Source organism: Orcinus orca, chromosome 7 (assembly GCF_937001465.1).
Source record: "Orcinus orca chromosome 7, mOrcOrc1.1, whole genome shotgun sequence".
Classification (NCBI taxonomy): Eukaryota; Metazoa; Chordata; class Mammalia; order Artiodactyla; family Delphinidae; genus Orcinus; species Orcinus orca.
In genome coordinates, this window is record NC_064565.1 from 117,904,761 (window position 1) to 117,922,069 (window position 17,309).

Here is a 17,309-nt window from a genome sequence, read left to right on the forward strand (position 1 = left end):
TCTGGCATCAGCCCTTAGGGCATTCCCTCTGTGCTCTTACATCTGCTTGGTGTCCACTGAACAAGTCCCCTTATGGATAGACGTTGAAGGGTTTCCTAAGGTTTTGCTGTTACGTCATTGTACACTTAACCAGTAACCGTTTACCTCCATCATTTTGCTTCTGTGCAGGTGTAGCTGTAGGATCAAGTCCAAGAACTAGACTTCCTGGGTCAGAGGGCCTGTCTGATAGATACGCCAGATGGCCCTTAACAGAGGTCGTGCCCGCTCACGTTCCCACCAGCGATGGGTGCCTGGGCAAAATATTCTTTCTTGACAGATTTAGAAAATTTTTTAAATGCATAATGTTGCTTAACAAAAAGTGTGCATAATCCACTGGAAACGAATTCTGATATTTTTGAAAGTTGAAAACCCCCAAATCTTTGTAGTTCGGCCTTTCAGAAGGTGCAGCTCAGGAGCTGATTTTCTTTGAGACCGTTTTTCTGTTTGGTTGTTTTCTTTTTAAATGTTAGCTACAAAGGAAACTACAAATGAGAGAGATTGTTGCTCTGAGTCTCCCCTTGCATAGTTTTCGTAAATGATTTTTCTGCTCTGTCTCTGCAGTCAAATAATTTAGTAATCCATTCTGTGGTGAAACATTTCCACAAAATCCATGCCGCAGTGGGGGACACGGCCGAGCGTCCCAGCCCAGTGGAGGGGGCCCTGCCTCATATCATCACCTGCACCGTGGAACACGACTCCATCCGCCTGCCCCTGGAGCACCTGGTGGAAGAACAAGTGGCCGGTGAGTGGGCAGCTGGCTGAGGTGCGGCGACCCGGGGGCCCTCTGGCGCTTGGGCTGCCTGGCTGTGCCCAGGGGCGAAGGTTACGAGGCCTGTCCTTCCAGATTTTCTCTGAGGGAGAAATCAATCACCAGTGCGTGGAACTGGTCGTTCATCACCGCATGGGACGTCAGACTCTTGTACACGATACATACGTGCATATCTAACAGCATGCCTATACATGCTAACCCGTGCTTCTCGGTGTTTGATTTTAATGATTGAATCTTGGCTTGCACTCCCTCTGGTAGAAAGAAAGTGGACCCAGTAGACATCAAGTTCTGGTGGTAAAAACAAGAATAAGTGCACCCCTGCTGGGAGCCTGTTAGCTCAGCAGAGAGGAGGTGAGGGCCTCCCGGGGTGAGGGGAGCAGAGATGGGGGGGTGCTGGGGCCCCATCGGGAGGTGCACCGGGCCAGGCAGTCTGAGGGGCAGGTGGAGCCTCTGCCCAGCAGTGGCAGTGGCCCTGGCTACTTCTGGTCCTTTCACATGTCCTGTGATGTGACATCTCGAGACACAGGGTATAGATACTAGCTTTTGGAAACGTAAGAGACATATTTCCCAAGACAGCCAGGGTTGACCTCTCCTTGGAATAAGACTGGTTTTCTACGAAGCATTTGCCTTCTTACCTAATCTGCCTGGAAACCTGAAGGGGAGGCAGGCGAGAGTGTTCTTATCTTAAAGTTAAAGGATGGCTTCCCTGGTGGCGCAGCTGTTGAGAGTCCGCCTGCCGATGCAGGGGACACGGGTTCGTGCCCCGGTCCGGGAAGATCCCACATGCCGCGGAGCGGCTGGGCCCGTGAGCCATGGCCGCTGAGCCTGCGCGTCCGGAGCCTGTGCTCCGCCACGGGAGAGGCCACAGCAGTGAGAGGCCCGCGTACCGCAAAAAAAAAAAAAAAAAAAAAAAAAGATAAAGGAGCGTGCCAGAACTGCTCGGCTTGACTGTGAGCCTTGTTAGCACTTTTCCCCTTTGGCCACTGGAAAGGTTTTCTCTTTATGCAGCACTCTAACTAAAACACAGTCAGGCCCAACTTTCTTGTTTAAACTGTCCTTCCTTTCAATCCCTGGTGCCTTTTTTTCTGTGTCTCAGGTACAGGGAAGGGCAACTTAATACATTGTTATTGGTTGCTGTTACATTTTGCCTCTTGTTTAAAATTGTGCACGTTTTTACAAAGAATAGACGCGCACCTAAAGATCACAGAAGGGCTTCAAGCACTGCTGTAAAGTGGAGGCTCTTCCCCGCCGTCCCCAGTCCGGCTCCTCAGAGGCAGCCGCCCCTCAAGTCTGCCTTCAGGTTTTCTCGTGGTTGTGGCATTATCACTTTAATTACTTCCACGTTAATACTTAATAACTTACACACATAATCTCCATTTCTTAGTTTATTAACTCAAGCATCTATTTGTTGACTCCCTGGTATAAAACGGGGACTTGACCTCAACTGTCTCACACCCCTCCACCTCCACACTGTCCAATTGTTGCTGTTGTTGTTTTTTACTATATATGTCAGCTTTATGGAGACGGAACTCACGTATGATACTCTTCACCCGTTTGAAGTGTACGATTCAGTAGTTTTTAGTGAATTCACAGAGTTGTGCAACCATCCCCACAGTCGATTATAGAGCATGTCCTGACCCTCAAAAGAACCTGTCATCTGTTAACTGTAACTCTGTTTCCCTCAACCCTGGGCAACCACTAATACATTCTGTCTCTGGAGATTCCCCCATTCTGGACTTTCATATGAATGGAGTCACGTGATATGTGGTCTTCTGTAATTGGCTTCTTCCACTTAGCATCATGTTTTCAGGGTTCATCCGCGTTGTAGCCTGTGTCAGTATTCCATTCCTTTTTATGGGTGAATAATATTCACATTTTATCCATTCGTCAGTTGATGAACGTTTGATGGACATTTGATACTATGAATAATGCCATTGTGAGCATTTGTGTAGAAGTCTTTGTGTGGACGAATGTTTTTGTTTCTCTTGAGTATATACCCAGGAGTGGAATTGCTGTGTCATGTGGTAACTCTGTTTCACCTTTCGCAGTATCTTGGTGTTTAACCCTAACCTCTGTATCCCGCAGTAGCTGCACCGTTTTCCATTCCCACCAGCAGTGCCTGGGGCTCCAGTTTCTCCGGGTGTCCTCGCCAACATGTGTTAGTGTCTGTGTTTTCCGTAACAGCCGTCCTAGCAGGTGTGAAGTGAGAGCTCATGGGGGTTTTGATCTGCGTCTCCCTGAGGGCTGATGATGTTGAGCAGGTGCTCATAGACTTAATAAAAAGACAGAAGTCCTGGCCGGAGCTGCCTTTCCTTTGCTCCCGTTTGAGTCCCGTAGTGGATGCACCAGCTCCGCCCTTCTCTTGCTGCCCTGCACCGCCCGCCCACCCCGGAGCCCGCCTGCTGTCGAGGCCAGCGCTGCTGCCACCCACTTGCTGGGTATGAGGCGGGGTCCTCGTCCGTCGGAACCTGGTCCCCTGCCTGCCTCGGCAGTCGGCCCCCACCCTGCTCTCCACAAGTGCACCCTGAACGTGGGTGGCCTCTGGATCCTTTCCTACTTTCTGTGGAGTCAGTTCTCGCCTATCAGTGTCCTGGGTGGGTTCTCCCTGATGCTGTTAGTCTAATGACATCATCTTTCTGTATTCTGGGCATTGCTCAAAATTCCTTGTCCACAGGTGGTCGCCCTTATTGAGAAATATATCCGTTCTCTCGTTTCCATGGGACCTTGAGGGAAAGTGGGTGTGTCTGTCTTCACCATTTTGAACCCCAAACCTCGATTTGGTCACGCCTCGTTGTTTTCCATCTGCAGTAGTAGGATTCTAGGGGCCTGGAGCAGCGCCTGGCACACGGTAGGTGCTTAGCAAAGGCTGGGTCAGTGCCGAGGGAGGGAGTGTTAAGTACTTAGCGCCTCAAGATGCTCCCATGGACTGAGGGTGTCTCAGCTGCTTGCGGGTCCCTTAGAGACGGAACAGGGTGTCCCCAGACAGCCCCCCAACTGAAGCTCATTGACGAAGCCTCCAAGCCAGTTGTCTGTGGGCGGGGCGATAAAGGGGATCATATTCCTTCTTCATAGTTTTCTGAACCTTTATGATAAACTGCTTTTTTCACTGTGTCTAAGTAAACGTTCCAGAAAGGATACTTTGTGGGTTTGACCTCATGCTTGTGTCTTATTCCTCAGAGGTCACCTTTGTCCCCGTGTCCAAGGTGAATGGGCAGGTGGAGGCTGAGGACATCCTGGCGGCCGTCCGCCCGGCCACGTGCCTCGTGACCATCATGCTGGCCAATAACGAGACAGGCGTCATCATGGTGAGTCGCGGCCCCGCTTAGGAAGATGGAGCGCGGACCCCGGCTTCCCAGCCCCGCCTCTTCTTTCCCCTGCTCTTCAATCCGGGAACCTTTTGGTGCATCCTCATTAACAACTCCTCATTTCTCTCATTCCGTCTTCATCAAATCAACACACTCAGCCGTGTGTTTCTCCCTCTCCAGCCGGTACCTGAGATCAGCCGGCGAGTCCGAGCCCTGAACCAGCAGCGGGCGGCGGGCGGGCTGCCGGGGGTGCTCGTGCACACGGACGCCGCCCAGGCCTTGGGGAAGCGGCGCGTGGACGTGCGGGACCTGGGCGTGGACTTCCTGACCGTCGTGGGCCACAAGGTGCGTCCGTCCGCCTTCCTGCCCTCCTGCCGGGGAGACGCCTCGATGCCCGGGAGGCTCACCTGCGAGCAGAGCCCGCGGCCCCGCTCATCCTCCGTCACCGGTGCACCCGGCGCACATGCCGAGCGAGGCCCTGGGTCATGGTGATGGGCAGACCGCGGCCCCGCCCTCGGCAGCTCAGAGGAGAGCCCGGCAGAGCTAGGATGCCGAGGGCTGAGTGCCCACCGGGAATGCTGGGCAGGGCAGCTCATAGAGGGTAGGAGGGGAGGCCAGGCAAGGCCTTCGGGGGAGGGGGGAATGGGAGGGGGAGAGGCGGGGTCGGGGGAAGGATGGGGGGAGTGGAGGTCACAGGTGGGTTTAGCCTGGGAGTGAGTGAGCTCTGCAGCACGGAGAGTGTGTGCAGACCCCTCCTCAGCCCACTCACCCCCGCACCCAGGGACGGAAGATGCAGGGTTCAAGAATGATGGCTTCTCTAACTTGACTTAAACTGTGGCTCTGAGTGTGAGGCTGTGGTTTTCACAGCCCTCATCTCTAGGGTGTGCTGGGGAAATAGTTAACAGTGAAGACCCTTCTGAAGCTTTTGCTCATCTTTCCAGCAGCTGACTAGAAGCTGGATTATTTTTAGTAATTTCCCCTCAGCTGGTTCCCAAGGGAGTGAGGTGCTGGCCTGACATGGGGGCCCTTGAGATTTCTAGCTAATGTGGATTTGAGAGCATGGAGTCATCTGCAGGACAGCCCTTGGCCATCTCTCTCTCCAGCCCCTCTCCTTCACAGAGTCTCCCACGCGCCGTGCAGGTGCTCTGCTGCCCCCGAGCTGGGGGCCAGAGTCCAGCACCTGCCCCCACCCAAAGGCTTCTGTGACCCCTGCGTGTCTGCAGTGGGGATGGGTGGCCACCTGCGGGACCGGAGGAGGCGGGCCTGGACGTCATAGAGTATCTCTGTGGGCCTCTCAATACATATATGGAAAAGGTCCCCAGAAGGTTCTTGTTGAATAAATGACTGACTTTTCTTTCAGTTTTATGGCCCCAGGATTGGAGCACTTTATGTCCGAGGGCTTGGTGAACTCACCCCTCTGTACCCTATGCTGTTTGGAGGTGGACAAGAACGGAATTTCAGGCCAGGGTAAGGTAGAAGTTTAACGAGGTGTCTGGGCCGCTGGCTGTGTTGTCTGTATGTAGGGCAGTGGATCTCCCGTCTCTTGGAAGCACGGTGATAGCACAGCGCTGTCATCTCCACTGAGTCAGACGTGGCTCCACTGGCCGGTTCTACACTTGGGACTCACAGATCTGCAGTCTCGTTGGGGATGATTCAAAGCAGATGAAGGAAGTCTCTTTCAGCTGCTTCAAAGCATCCAGTTCCTTTTGTTATTTTGGCCCAGCCCACCAAAGAGGTGCCGCCGGAGCCCCCCAGCCAAGATGTGCTGCCCTTCTCTTGACTGTGGGGTGAGCACCTGGTTTCCTCTCTGAAAGCGCCTGTGTCCCCGTGACCTGCAGGGGTGTTTTAACCAGGCAATGAGGTGGCACCAGCACCACACATGTTGTCAGAAACTTGATAACAAGAGGAAGAAACAGACAACATGTGGTGAGTCCCCTAGGGTTTCTCTTGCTTCCTTTATTCCAGAATTAGAGCAGAAGAAGCCGGCAACTCAGAAACCACCAATAAGCGCTGATGAAAAATGCCCAAGAAAGCCCTCTCTCTCCAGCCAGTGGACCAGGGAAAGGAGAGCCTAGCAACACAGAGAACTTTTAGACAATACCTGCTTTTCTCCAGCCCGTTACCATGGTAAACTGCTGCCACCCCCACCTGTGCCACAAAGGAGAGTAGGGAGCCCAGACTTCACCCACACAGGCTGTGACAAGAGCCCTACGCCCCGCCTGTGTCAGACAGGGCCTAGTGAAGAGCCAGGACTTTTGCCCCACCACAGTCATGCACCCCACCAAGGTGTCAGTGGAGACCACGTGGGCACCCTGGGCTTCCACCCATACCCATCACTAACAAGGTGCGTTCTCCTCTTGGATGTTGACACGGGCCGAGGAGGGAACCTGGACGTCTGCCCCCGCTTGGCAGTAGTCAGTTGGCACACTCCTTCCAGAGGAAGGTCAAAAAAAGACAGCTAATACGGAAGGGTTAAGAAGCATCCAGATTCATAATGACATAGGGCTGTCCAGGTTTCAACTGAAAATCGTTCATCATACTGAGAACCAGAAAGATCTTAAATCAAAGAAAAAAGACGATCAAGAGATGCCAACACTGAGATGACAAAGATGTTAGAATTATCTGATAAGAGATTTTAAGGCAAACACAATAAAAATGCTTTAATGAGCAATTATGAACACCCTCGAAACAGAAGAAATAGAAAGTGTCAGCAAAGAAGAAGAAATGTAGAGAAGAACCAAACAAATTTTAGAACTAAAAACTACAGCATCTAAAGTGAAAAGCTCAGTGGACAGGCTCACCAGCAGAATGGGGCAACAGAGGAAAGAGTGAACTGAAAGAACAATAGAAGTAACCAATATAAAAAACAGGAAGTAGACTGGAAGAAGATTGAACAGAGCCTCCGGGGACCTGTGGGACTATAGCAAAAGATCTAACATTCATTTTGTTGAGGTCCTGGAGGGACAGGAGAAAGAGGGTGGGATGAAAAAGAACTTGAAGAAATAATGGCTGAAAACTTCCCAGATTTGGCAAGAGACATAAACCCACAGATTCAAGAAGCTGAACAAAACCCAAACAGGATAAACCAAAAGAAATCTACCCTAAGACATAAATAGTAAACTTCCATAAAAGAAAGACAAAGAAAAATCTTGAAAGCAGCCAGAGGAAAGAATAAATAACACCTTATCTGTAGGAAAAAAATAATTTGAATGACAGTAGATTACTCTTCTGAAGCCATGGAGGCCAGAGAAAGTATGCAAAAATTTTCAAGTGCTCAAAGAAAAGAACTGTCAAACCAAATTAAAAACACAGCAGAAATATCCTTCAGGAACGAAGAGGAAATCAAGACATTCTCAGATGAAAGAGAAAACTAACAGAATTTGTCACCAGAAAACCTATGCTAAAAATGACTAAAGAAGTTCTTTACACAGAAAGGAAACAGTAAAAGAAGGAACCTTGGAACATCAGAGAGAAAGAGCTTGGTAAACAAAAATATGGGTAAATAGGGGGCTTCCCTGGTGGCGCAGTGGTTGAGAGTCCGCCTGCCGATGCAGGGGATGCGGGTTCGTGCCCTGGTCCGGGAAGATCCCATATGCCGCGGAGCGGCTGGGCCCGTGAGCCATGGCCGTTGAGCCTGCGCGTCCGGAGCCTGTACTCCGCAACGGAAGAGGCCACAACAGTGAGAGGCCTGCGTACCACAAAAAAAAAAAAAAAAAAAAACGGTAAATAAAATAGACTTTCCTTCTCTTCAGTTTTCTAAATTATGTTTGATGGCCTAAGCAAAAATCATAGCACTGTCTGATGTGTTTCAAAATGTATGTGGAAGAAATATTTAAGATAATTATATTATGAATGGGGGAGGGTAAAGGGATGTAAAAGGAGGTAAGGTTCCTGTTCTTCACTTGAACTTCTGAAAACTGTTTAAGTAACCCACAGAAAGGTAGGAAAAAGAAAACAGAGAAAAAATAAAATGGAAGACTTAAGCCCGAACATCAACAATTACATTAAATGTAAATGGTATAAATATACCAATTAAAAGGCAGAGATTGGCAGAATAAAAATTTTAAAAACTGATCCAACTATATGCAGTCTATAAGAAACTTGCTTCAAATATAGCAAGAGGCAAGTTAAAAGTAAAGGTTGGAAAAAAGTGTATCACACTAACGTTAATCTAAGGAAAGCAGGAATGGCTATATAACATGAGATAAAGGAGACTCCAGAGCAAAGAAAATAGAAAATTACCGGGGATCGGGGAGGCAGGGGGAATTATATAATGATAAAAGGATCAGTCCACCAAGAAGACATAGCAATCCTAATGTGGATGCACTAAACAGTAGAGCTGAAAAGTATGTGAGGAATAAAAAAACCAAACTAAACTGAAAGGAAAAATAGACAGATCCACAATTATAGATGGAGACTTCAACACCCTTCCCTCAACAATGGATAGAACAACTAGACAAAAATTGGCTAAGGTGTAGAAGAACGCAATAACACCCATCAACCAACAGGATCTAATCAACCTGTTTGGAACACTCCACCCAACAACAGCAAAATACACATTCTTTTTTTTTTTTTTTTTTTTTTGGCAATACGCGGGCCTCTCACTGTTGTGGCCTCTCCCGTTGCAGAGCACAGGCTCTGGACACGCAGGCTCAGCGGCCATGGCTCACGGGCCCAGCCGCTCAGCGGCATGTAGGATCCTCCCGGACCAGGGCACGAACCCATGTCCCCTGCATCGGCAGGCGGACTCTCAACCACTGTGCCACCAGGGAAACCCGAAGAGTAGTTTTTCAGTTTGTTACATCAGTGTATGGGAACCACTGGTCTTCGGGGGTGTTCCTGTCCCCTCCTGCACAGCCCCCCTGAACACACACACTACGCCCCAAGTCTGTAGTAACAAAAGATTCATCCCATATTACAGTTGAGAGGCTTCAGCTGAAACGTCACCTGAAGGGAATGGAGTGGGGAGTGAGTTCCTCAGACCCTCACCTGGTTTGGCAGGGAGACCAAAGAGGGGGGCTCTGGGGCCTGCAGTCAGAGGAGGGCTTTCTCCTGGGTAGGAGGTGGGTCCAGGTAGAATTGTCACGTGGACACCCACTGTATGTTGCCCACAGTGGGCCACGTCTACTGTCCCTGGGCGATGACGAGGGTTCGGGGGCTGGCAGCTGCCCTTGTTTAGGAAAGATGTTGGTGTGACTTTATTTGAACACCTGACTTTCAGATAGACAGGATTCCTTCCAGGGATGTCTGTTAATCGCTTTGCATGGAAATAGGATTGAATCCTTTGTCTCTTACAGGACAGAGAACACCCCGATGATTGCCGGCCTTGGGAAGGTAAGCCTTGGTGACCTCGGACAGCTGAAGCCGTTGCGTTTTCCATCGATGTCTTCCTCCTGTGTTTCCGCCTCATTCTCACACCACTGCCACACTCACCACACTTCTGACACCAGATGTGCAGGGTTGGGGGTCCCCACCCAGCAATTCTGTGGCACCAGCTGAGTTTCCTACAATTCAATTCTGACACTGTCTACCCAGAGTTACTGTCAGAGCCCACAGGCTAAGGGCTCAGTTGTGGGCACCCACAACTTCAGATGCCAACTGCCACCTGCACTTCTGACCAACCAGCTGTGAATCAGAGGTTCCCATGGCCCCTCCTTGAGTTCAGTGTATTTGCTAGAACAGCTCACAGAACGCAGAGAAACTAGAGTACTGATTTATTATGAAAGGATATGATAAAGGGTACAGGTGAACCTCCAGAAGGAAGAGAAGTGTAGGGCAGGGGATGTGGGAAGGGGCTTCCACGCCCTCTCCAGGCACCAGCCTCCTAGCACCTCTGTGGTCAGCAACCTGGAAGCTCTCTGAACCCACACTGTTGAGGTTTCTGTGGAGGCTTTGATCAGTCATCAACTCCGTTTCCAGCCCCTCTCCCGTCTCTACAAAAATTCCAGGCTTCTAATCAGGACTCGGTGACCAGCCCCTATCCAGGAGCCCACCCGGGGTCGCCTCATTAGGGCAAAAGACACTGTCACCCAGGAAGTTCCAAGGGATTTAGGAGCTTGGCAGCAGGAAGCAGAGCCCAAGCCAGAATATTAGAATAAAGGCTGCTCCTCCTGCTTAGGAAATTCCAAGGGTCTCGGGAGCTCTGTGCCTGGTCCAGGGCGGAGGCCAGAGCGCGTATTTTCTACGATCTCACATCAGTTTCCCAGCAGCTTTAATAGGTATCCTGGCTTTAGGAGAGATCACGTTCATGATCCCAAGACACAGACCAACATAAGAGGAACCTTGAATGGTATTTATCAACCTGGAGATGTGCTGTTTAAGAAATGTGGAGTGGGTTTCATACGCTTAGCGTTTAAAAGGGAAGTATCTTTTCTCAAGTCTCTTCTAATATTAAAAGCAATGACGTCATCACCACAGGTTTGCTCCTCCCCTGGGTCCAGTTACCCCCCGCCCCCCGAGACGGTGACAGAGGGGCAGCTTCTTCAAGATCTTTCTGATGAGGATTAGATGGCGGCGCAGCAGCGGCAGGCCCCTCCGCTCCCTTCTGCAGCCGTGACCCTTTCCTCGCTCCTGGCTTGCACCTGTGCCCGGGCCCTCTGACCCTGCTGTCACTGGAGGGGTGGCACACCATTGTCGCCCCCTCCCCTTGCTCAGCCTGGCCCTTCTCGGTGTGGTCTGGCTCGGGGACACGCCCCCCCTCTCCCCAGGAGGTGTGTCCTGGCCCCCCTGGGGCGAGTCAAGGTCTCTATGCTGCCTTCCACCCCTTCCCCGTGTGCCGACTGAAGAAAGGCGCCCCCCTGCGGCCACCCCCTGCCCTGCACCCTCACAGTCTTCTGCCAGGGTGTTCCTCCCCCAGCCTTTAAAACCGGCCTCCCATGGTCCTCACTGCTCCAGCTTCTTCCCGGGTCCTCCGCCCCACAGAGCAGCCCGCACGCATTCTCACCCCCTACCCTTCTCCTGACACCTGCTCTGCTCCCCAGAAGCTGGTCGAGGAGGTCCCCATTTCGCCCTGTGACCTCCTGCAGCTGTGGGACCGCTTCTCCCCCCAGAGGTTCCTTCTCTGCCTCTTCACCCGTCAGCATCCTGGGTGCCTCCTCTCTCTCTCGCTGTGCTCACCCTGTCCCGTGGCTCTGATGCCAGCCTGTGCTCCGGTCTTGGACTTGACGTCTCAGGGCAGGTCCTGACCTGCTGGGAGGCCCACGTCCCACCCAGCAGGTCCTGACCTGCTGGGAGGCCCACGTCCCACCTGCTTCCTCAACGTGTCCTCTGAGCCCACGATGTGTCCTGCTCTCTCTCCTGCATCGTTGGCGTCTCTCCCCGTGGTGCCTCCTGCCACCCAGGCTCTCAGCTGAGAAATCTAGGAGGTGCCCTTGATCTGCCCTGTCCCGTCCCCCGCACCTGACGCAGCAGCCGGGCCTGTCTGTTCAGTCTCCACGAGAGGTCCAGGACCTGCCTCTTGTACTGACTCTAGGCCGGATCATCCCTGTCTTGTGTGTGGACGCCGCATCCACTCTCCACGTAGCATCCAGTTCTAACACACAAATCAGAGCAGCCCACCCCTTCCTCAAAATCCACGTGCGTCTGCCTTGTGTTTAGGCTCAGATCCCGCCTGTCCTGGGGCCTCTGGGGCGCTGTCCCCCTCGCTCACTCTGTTTCAGGAGCACTCGCCTTTCCCCCTGCAGGGCCTTTACCTGGATTGCCCTTCCCCGCTGCCCCGAGTTCCCGTCACGGCGCCCACCCGCCCGTCTGCCGTGGTCACCTCTTCCCTGGTATGTCTGTCCCTGGGATGGACGTGCCTTCAGGACTGGGATTGCCTTTGGTCACCGGCTAGGGACCCTGCAGCGCGTGGGGTATCCGGAAGCCTGAAAAAGTGAATTCCTGTTAACAAGTGAAGGGTACTCGGCACTTATCCCGGCCCCGGTCACACGGTCGGCGCGTACTGTGTATCCGTGAGGTTCCAGAGAGTGAGCAGTTTGAGGCCGTGTCACCGGTCTGCCTTCGGGGAGAATCACCTCTGCTGCTTAAAGCTGTCTTGCTCCCCTTGTTTCACCGTAACTGAGGGGCCCTCCTGTGTCCCTAGGCGGCTGAGCTGGTGGCAGAGAAGTGCGAGGCCTACGAAGCCCACATGCGGGCTGTGCGCGACTACCTGGAGGAGAGGCTGGCGGTGAGCGCGCGTGGCCCGGGGCTCCGGGGACAGTGAGCGCCCGTGGCCCGGGGCCCTGGGGACGGTGAGCGCCCGCGGCCCGGGGCTCCGGGGACAGTGAGCGCCCGGGGCCCGGGGCCCTGGGGACAGTGAGCGCCCGTGGCCCGGGGCTCTGGGGACGGCGGGGCCGAGGCTCTGGGGACAGTGAGCGCCCGCGGCCCGGGGCTCTGGGGACAGTGAGCACCTGTGGCCCGGAGCTCTGGGGACAGCGAGCGCCCGTGGCCCGGGGCTCTGGGGACAGCGAGCGCCCGTGGCCCGGAGCTCTGGGGACAGTGAGCGCCCGTGGCCCAGAGCTCTGGGGACAGCGAGCGCCTGTGGCCCGGGGCTCTGGGGACAGCGAGCGCCCGTGGCCCGGAGCTCTGGGGACAGTGAGCGCCCGTGGCCCAGAGCTCTGGGGACAGCGAGCGCCTGTGGCCCGGGGCTCTGGGGACAGCGAGCGCCCGTGGCCCGGAGCTCTGGGGACAGTGAGCGCCCGTGGCCCAGAGCTCTGGGGACAGTGAGCGCCCGTGGCCCGGGGCTCTGGGGACAGCGAGCGCCCGTGGCCCGGGGCTCTGGGGACAGTGAGCGCCCGTGGCCCGGAGCTCTGGGGACAGTGAGCGCCCGTGGCCCGGAGCTCTGGGGACAGTGAGCGCCCGTGGCCCGGAGCTCTGGGGACGGTGGGGCCGAGACCTCCAAGGCGGGCTCCAGACCAGGCGACTTTCTCAGACACGTGACAGAAATACCAGAGGCGGAATATCTCAGGGTTGTGTGAAGATGATCCAAATGTATTCAGAAGTTTCTTCTCCCAGTTAACTTTGCTCGCCATAGCCAGTCTCCCTGACTATTATCAGTAGATGCTTATCAGTAAGATAATCATTCTGTGTGTTGAGGGTGAGGTTTTTTTTTTTTTCCTGCCACACCATGTGGCTTCCGAGATCTTAGTTCCCCAACCAGGGATTGGACCCAGGCCCTCAGCAGTGAGAGTGCAGAGCCCTAACCACCGGACCGCCAGGGAATTCCCGAGAGTGAGGTTTTGTTTTCCAGAAAGTCTGAAGTTCAAGCAGTTGGGGGGAGGGGGCTTCGAAGATGTTACTGCACATATTCTGTTCATTTTCCAGGCTGAGTTTGGTGAGCGAGTCCATCTGAACAGCCAGTTTCCAGGCACTGAGCGACTCCCCAACACCTGTAACTTCTCCATCCAGGGACCCCGGCTGCAAGGTGACGACTGCCCCCAGCTCTCCCTGGCTGGGGGCTGGGCTGGGCTGGGCACAGCTTGAGCTGTGGGGAGGCGTGGGCACTGGCCGAGGGCAGGGTCACCCCACCAGGCACTGTCCTGTGGTGGTGGGGCTCTGGGCACAGCTGCTGATCTGCTCCAGGTGCTAAGGCTCTCTCTGGACACAGCACAGCGGCGCTCAGCTCTCACAGGGTCCTAGCCCCGCCCCAAAGATGTGAGGGATGGAGATAAAGTGAACTGAATTTTAGGCTAGTTGGTCCATCTTTGTCTGCAATTTTTACAAAACATTTTATGAGGGTCAGGAAAGTAGAGGCAACCAAGTGAAAACTGGCCCAGAGTCAGGCTGAAGTGCAGATCTGGGGGCTTCATTAGTTCCCACGGTCTCTGCCTCCCAGCTGGAAAAGTTAGGGTTCGGGTTAGGATTAGCCTTAGGGCGACTCGTATCCCAGACGCTTAGGACTTGGCTGCCCAGAGTCCCTGAGGCTTGAGTCCTGGGTGTAGAGCATCCTGTTTGTCTGGGAGGAGATTATGGTGGCCCCGAGAGCACGGGAGAGCCGACCTGAAGGGCAGTTTTCACCTCTTAGAAGAAGAGGTCGTTGCCTCCTGGTCACTCTGAGAAACAGGGCAGCGTGTTTGGACCACGAAGAAACCCTGGGGCGGCCGTCACCGGGTCTGGAGTGCATCCTCCTTGGGAAGGAAGCACACGGCTAACTCTCCAGGTCTCCCTGCTGTGGGAAGGGAAGTTCCTCCCTCTAGTGTCTTCCCCCCTTCTTCTGGGGGCAGACTTTATATTCTGTGATGACCTGTGTTAATTTAAATGAGACAGGCTGTTCGTTTTAATTAAATCACAGTCGTCGGTGTTGGGGGTTTTGTTTGTTTATGTTTTTGGGTTTTTTTGGCTGCGCCACGTGGCTTGTGGGATTTTTAGTTCCCTGACCAGGGATCGAACCTGGGTCCTCGGCAGTAAGAGGGTAGAGTCGTACCCACTGGACCGCCAGGGAATTCTCATCATTGTATTTTTTTAAATCTCTGTGCCTGTGAAGGAAGAGGGAAGTACCTTCTAGCTTAACACAGACAAGCTCCCAGTGTCTCTCCCTTCAGAAAACGGAGACGTCAAGTTAGACATTATTACCAGGACAGCACGTTATTCGGTAAGGCAGCTCGTCAGGATTCTGCGAGTCCTGCCAGGCAGCTGGTGGTACCACATTCTCAAGGCCAGTCTTATGAGGCCGAAGAGTGTCTGCTTTTCTGCAGCCAAGGGGCAGAGGAAGCGCTTCCTCTGGGACCTGCTGTGGTTTCTCTCACCTGCCGTCAGAGGGACCTGTGCCCTGGGATTCCGTCAGGTGGTACGAGGGAGGGAGCGTCCAAACTTGCAGCAGGGAAGAGAGGCAGCCCCCGCCTGGACTCCACCTCAGGGGCCCTGTGCTCTGTCTCCTAGGCCACTTGGTGCTGGCCCAGTGCAGGACGCTGCTGGCCAGCCTGGGGGCTGCGTGCCACTCGGACCACGGAGACCGGTGAGTGCTCTCCACGTACTTGGCCACGGCATCCAGGGCGCATCGGGGCTCTAGGTTTGGGCAGCTCTGCAGCCTAGCAGGGGCGTGGACAGTGACCAGACGGTGCAGGCCCTCGGGAGGAGCGAGTGGGAGCTGCAGCCGTCAGGGGCCTCGGGCTGGACCGGGAGACGGGCAGCAGGGCTCCGCGTGAGGTGGGGAGCGGGGAGGAGGGGCGGGCTGGTGCAGCAGGGCCGGGCTGCGGGCGCCCACTTCAGCCTCGAGAAAACCGGGAGCTGTGACCAGATTTGGGTTCAGATCACGCCCCCTGCCAGGAGCGGGCGGAAGCGGGAGGGGAGGGTGGAGCCTCGGGCCTGGGCATCGGGAGCAGCCCTGCTGGAGGAAGAGAAGGGGGTTCGGTTTCTTGGGGGGCCCTGCAGGTGGGAGTAGAGCTGGATGCGGCCACCTGGGCTCTGGAGAGAGCGGAGCTGTGGTCGTGATGAGCAACAGGCCTCTGTTCGAGGCCAGGGCACCGGGACCAAACTCAGCACTGACTTGGGCGGGCCGCAGCCTCCAGGGTCTGCAGGAGGCCGTCCCTCTGCCTCGCGTGTGGCTCAGCATCCCCTCCAGGAACCGAGCCCGCTAGCTCCTTGGAGACGGGAGTTGCCACAGTACCCCGGGCTCCGGCTCTCGGGTGCAGGGGCCAGCGGCCGCCTCTGTGCTCCCGGGGTCGGGGCCTGTGCCAGGGCAGGCCCGGCTGGAGAGCAGGGAGGCTTTGAGCCGGCCCTTGGTGACGGTGGGCCAAAGAGTGTGCGTGGCCAGTGGGGAGCTGGCCAAGGACACGCGGCAGCCCGGGAGAGCCCGTGTCCTGACGGCTGGCCCATCTCCCCGCCCCACAGGCCATCCCCGGTGCTGCTGAGCTGCGGTGTCCCCTTGGACCTGGCCAGGAACGCCATCCGGCTCAGTGTGGGCCGCGGCACCACCCGGGCCGAAGTGGACCTCGTCGTGCAGGACCTGAAGCAGGCGGTGGCCCGGCTGGAGGGCCAGGCCTAGTGCCCAGGGCAGTGCCAGAAGGAGTCTTCCTCTTGTCCCAGAGCGTGTGGGCTCCGGGCTCCCTCCCGTCCCTTGGTCAGTGAGGGAGCGGGTCTGCTGGGCCCACAGACGCCACCGGTGCTGAGGGGCCCAGGACAAGATGCCCTCGTGGGACCGTCCCTGTCACTGCTGCCCAGTGGCACCAGTTGGATTAGAAACTCTTTAGCCGCGTCCACCCTCCCCTCTGGGAAGCGGGGCGGGCTTGTTGTAAGCATGCCCTTCCTGGAAGGTGGCATTTTTATCCGAAAGGTAAAATCCTAGTATTTATAATTGATTGTCAGCTGCTCTCATGGAAATAGGAGACCTGGTTTTTGGCTGCTCTCCTGGCCTCTGTGCACCTGTTGGCTGAGAGGTCGGTCCCTCCTCACCCTCATGGCCCTTCTCAAGCCCTTTCCAGAGGGTGGGGGCCCCTGTGGTCAGGCCCCTCCCCGCTGGGCGTCCCCCCGCTTCCGGGCCCGCCCATCCTCCTGATCACTTGCTGGTCACTCGGGCCATCGACCACTGGGCGCCCTCTCTCCCAGTCCGCAGGCCCCTCCCGTCCCTTCCATTCGATCATTTGCTCAGGGTTTCAGCTCAGCCTTCAGAGTCACGGGCGGCAGCGCCTGCGTGATGCTGGCTCATTCCCAAGGCGGAAAATCGTTCATCCCTCGCTCAGCTCCCATCTCAGTTGTATTTGCGGGAGGATTCTTTGATCTTCACAGTGGCATTGTGGTGTCTGATTCACATCAAATGTCATGTCTATGGAGACATTTACATAGGAGTGGGTTTTTTTAATTGAATAACACTTGTAATGTGCGGTTGAAAGGTGCAAGGAACTTCGTGATGGCTCTGAGGAAAACCGTCAGAAATTAGATGAACTAATAAAAGCTTCCAATGCTTGTTTTGGACATTTTGTGGTTCTTCTAGTGGGTTCTTCTTGGGGGCACAGTGTGACTGTGCCGGCAGTGGGGTGGGGTCAGACCCACTGCTCACTGCATAATCATGCCTTAGCTTCAGGAACTCGGCTTGCGACTGTGTCTCTGGGAGCTCTAGAAAGTAGGTCCCCAACATGCAGCATCCTGCTTCCGCCAGGCAGAGGCTGTGGTGTCCTGATTCCCCCAGCAAAGAACTATGGGTGTCCAGCCCCACGGAAGAGAACAGTCTGGAAAAAGATGCTTGGCAGCTCTGAAAAATGCACTCGGGACCTTTAGCTGCAGCG

The 17,309-nt window shown here is 54.8% G+C and overlaps 1 protein-coding gene across 12 annotated transcripts in view; it reads left to right on the plus strand.

Annotated features, from left to right (window-relative positions):
• SCLY (selenocysteine lyase) overlaps positions 1-16,990 on the plus strand; it is a 29,841-nt gene extending 12,851 nt beyond the window's left edge. For 10 of the 12 annotated variants that reach the window (XM_033424337.2, XM_004262548.3, XM_033424285.2 and 7 more), the window contains 9 exons: positions 601-781; positions 3,986-4,113; positions 4,294-4,458; positions 5,474-5,580; positions 9,411-9,447; positions 12,194-12,277; positions 13,414-13,513; positions 14,968-15,043; positions 15,919-16,990. In XM_033424337.2, coding sequence (XP_033280228.2) covers positions 601-781; positions 3,986-4,113; positions 4,294-4,458; positions 5,474-5,580; positions 9,411-9,447; positions 12,194-12,277; positions 13,414-13,513; positions 14,968-15,043; positions 15,919-16,072 — 1,032 coding nt within the window. In that variant the 3' untranslated portion in view covers positions 16,073-16,990. Of the gene's footprint in view, positions 1-600; positions 782-3,985; positions 4,114-4,293; positions 4,459-5,473; positions 5,581-9,410; positions 9,448-12,193; positions 12,278-13,413; positions 13,514-14,113; positions 14,390-14,967; positions 15,044-15,918 lie in introns of those variants that run through there. The other 2 variants (XM_033424299.2, XM_033424328.2) reach the window with 2 other exon arrangements.
• The last annotated feature ends 319 nt before the right edge of the window (positions 16,991-17,309 follow it).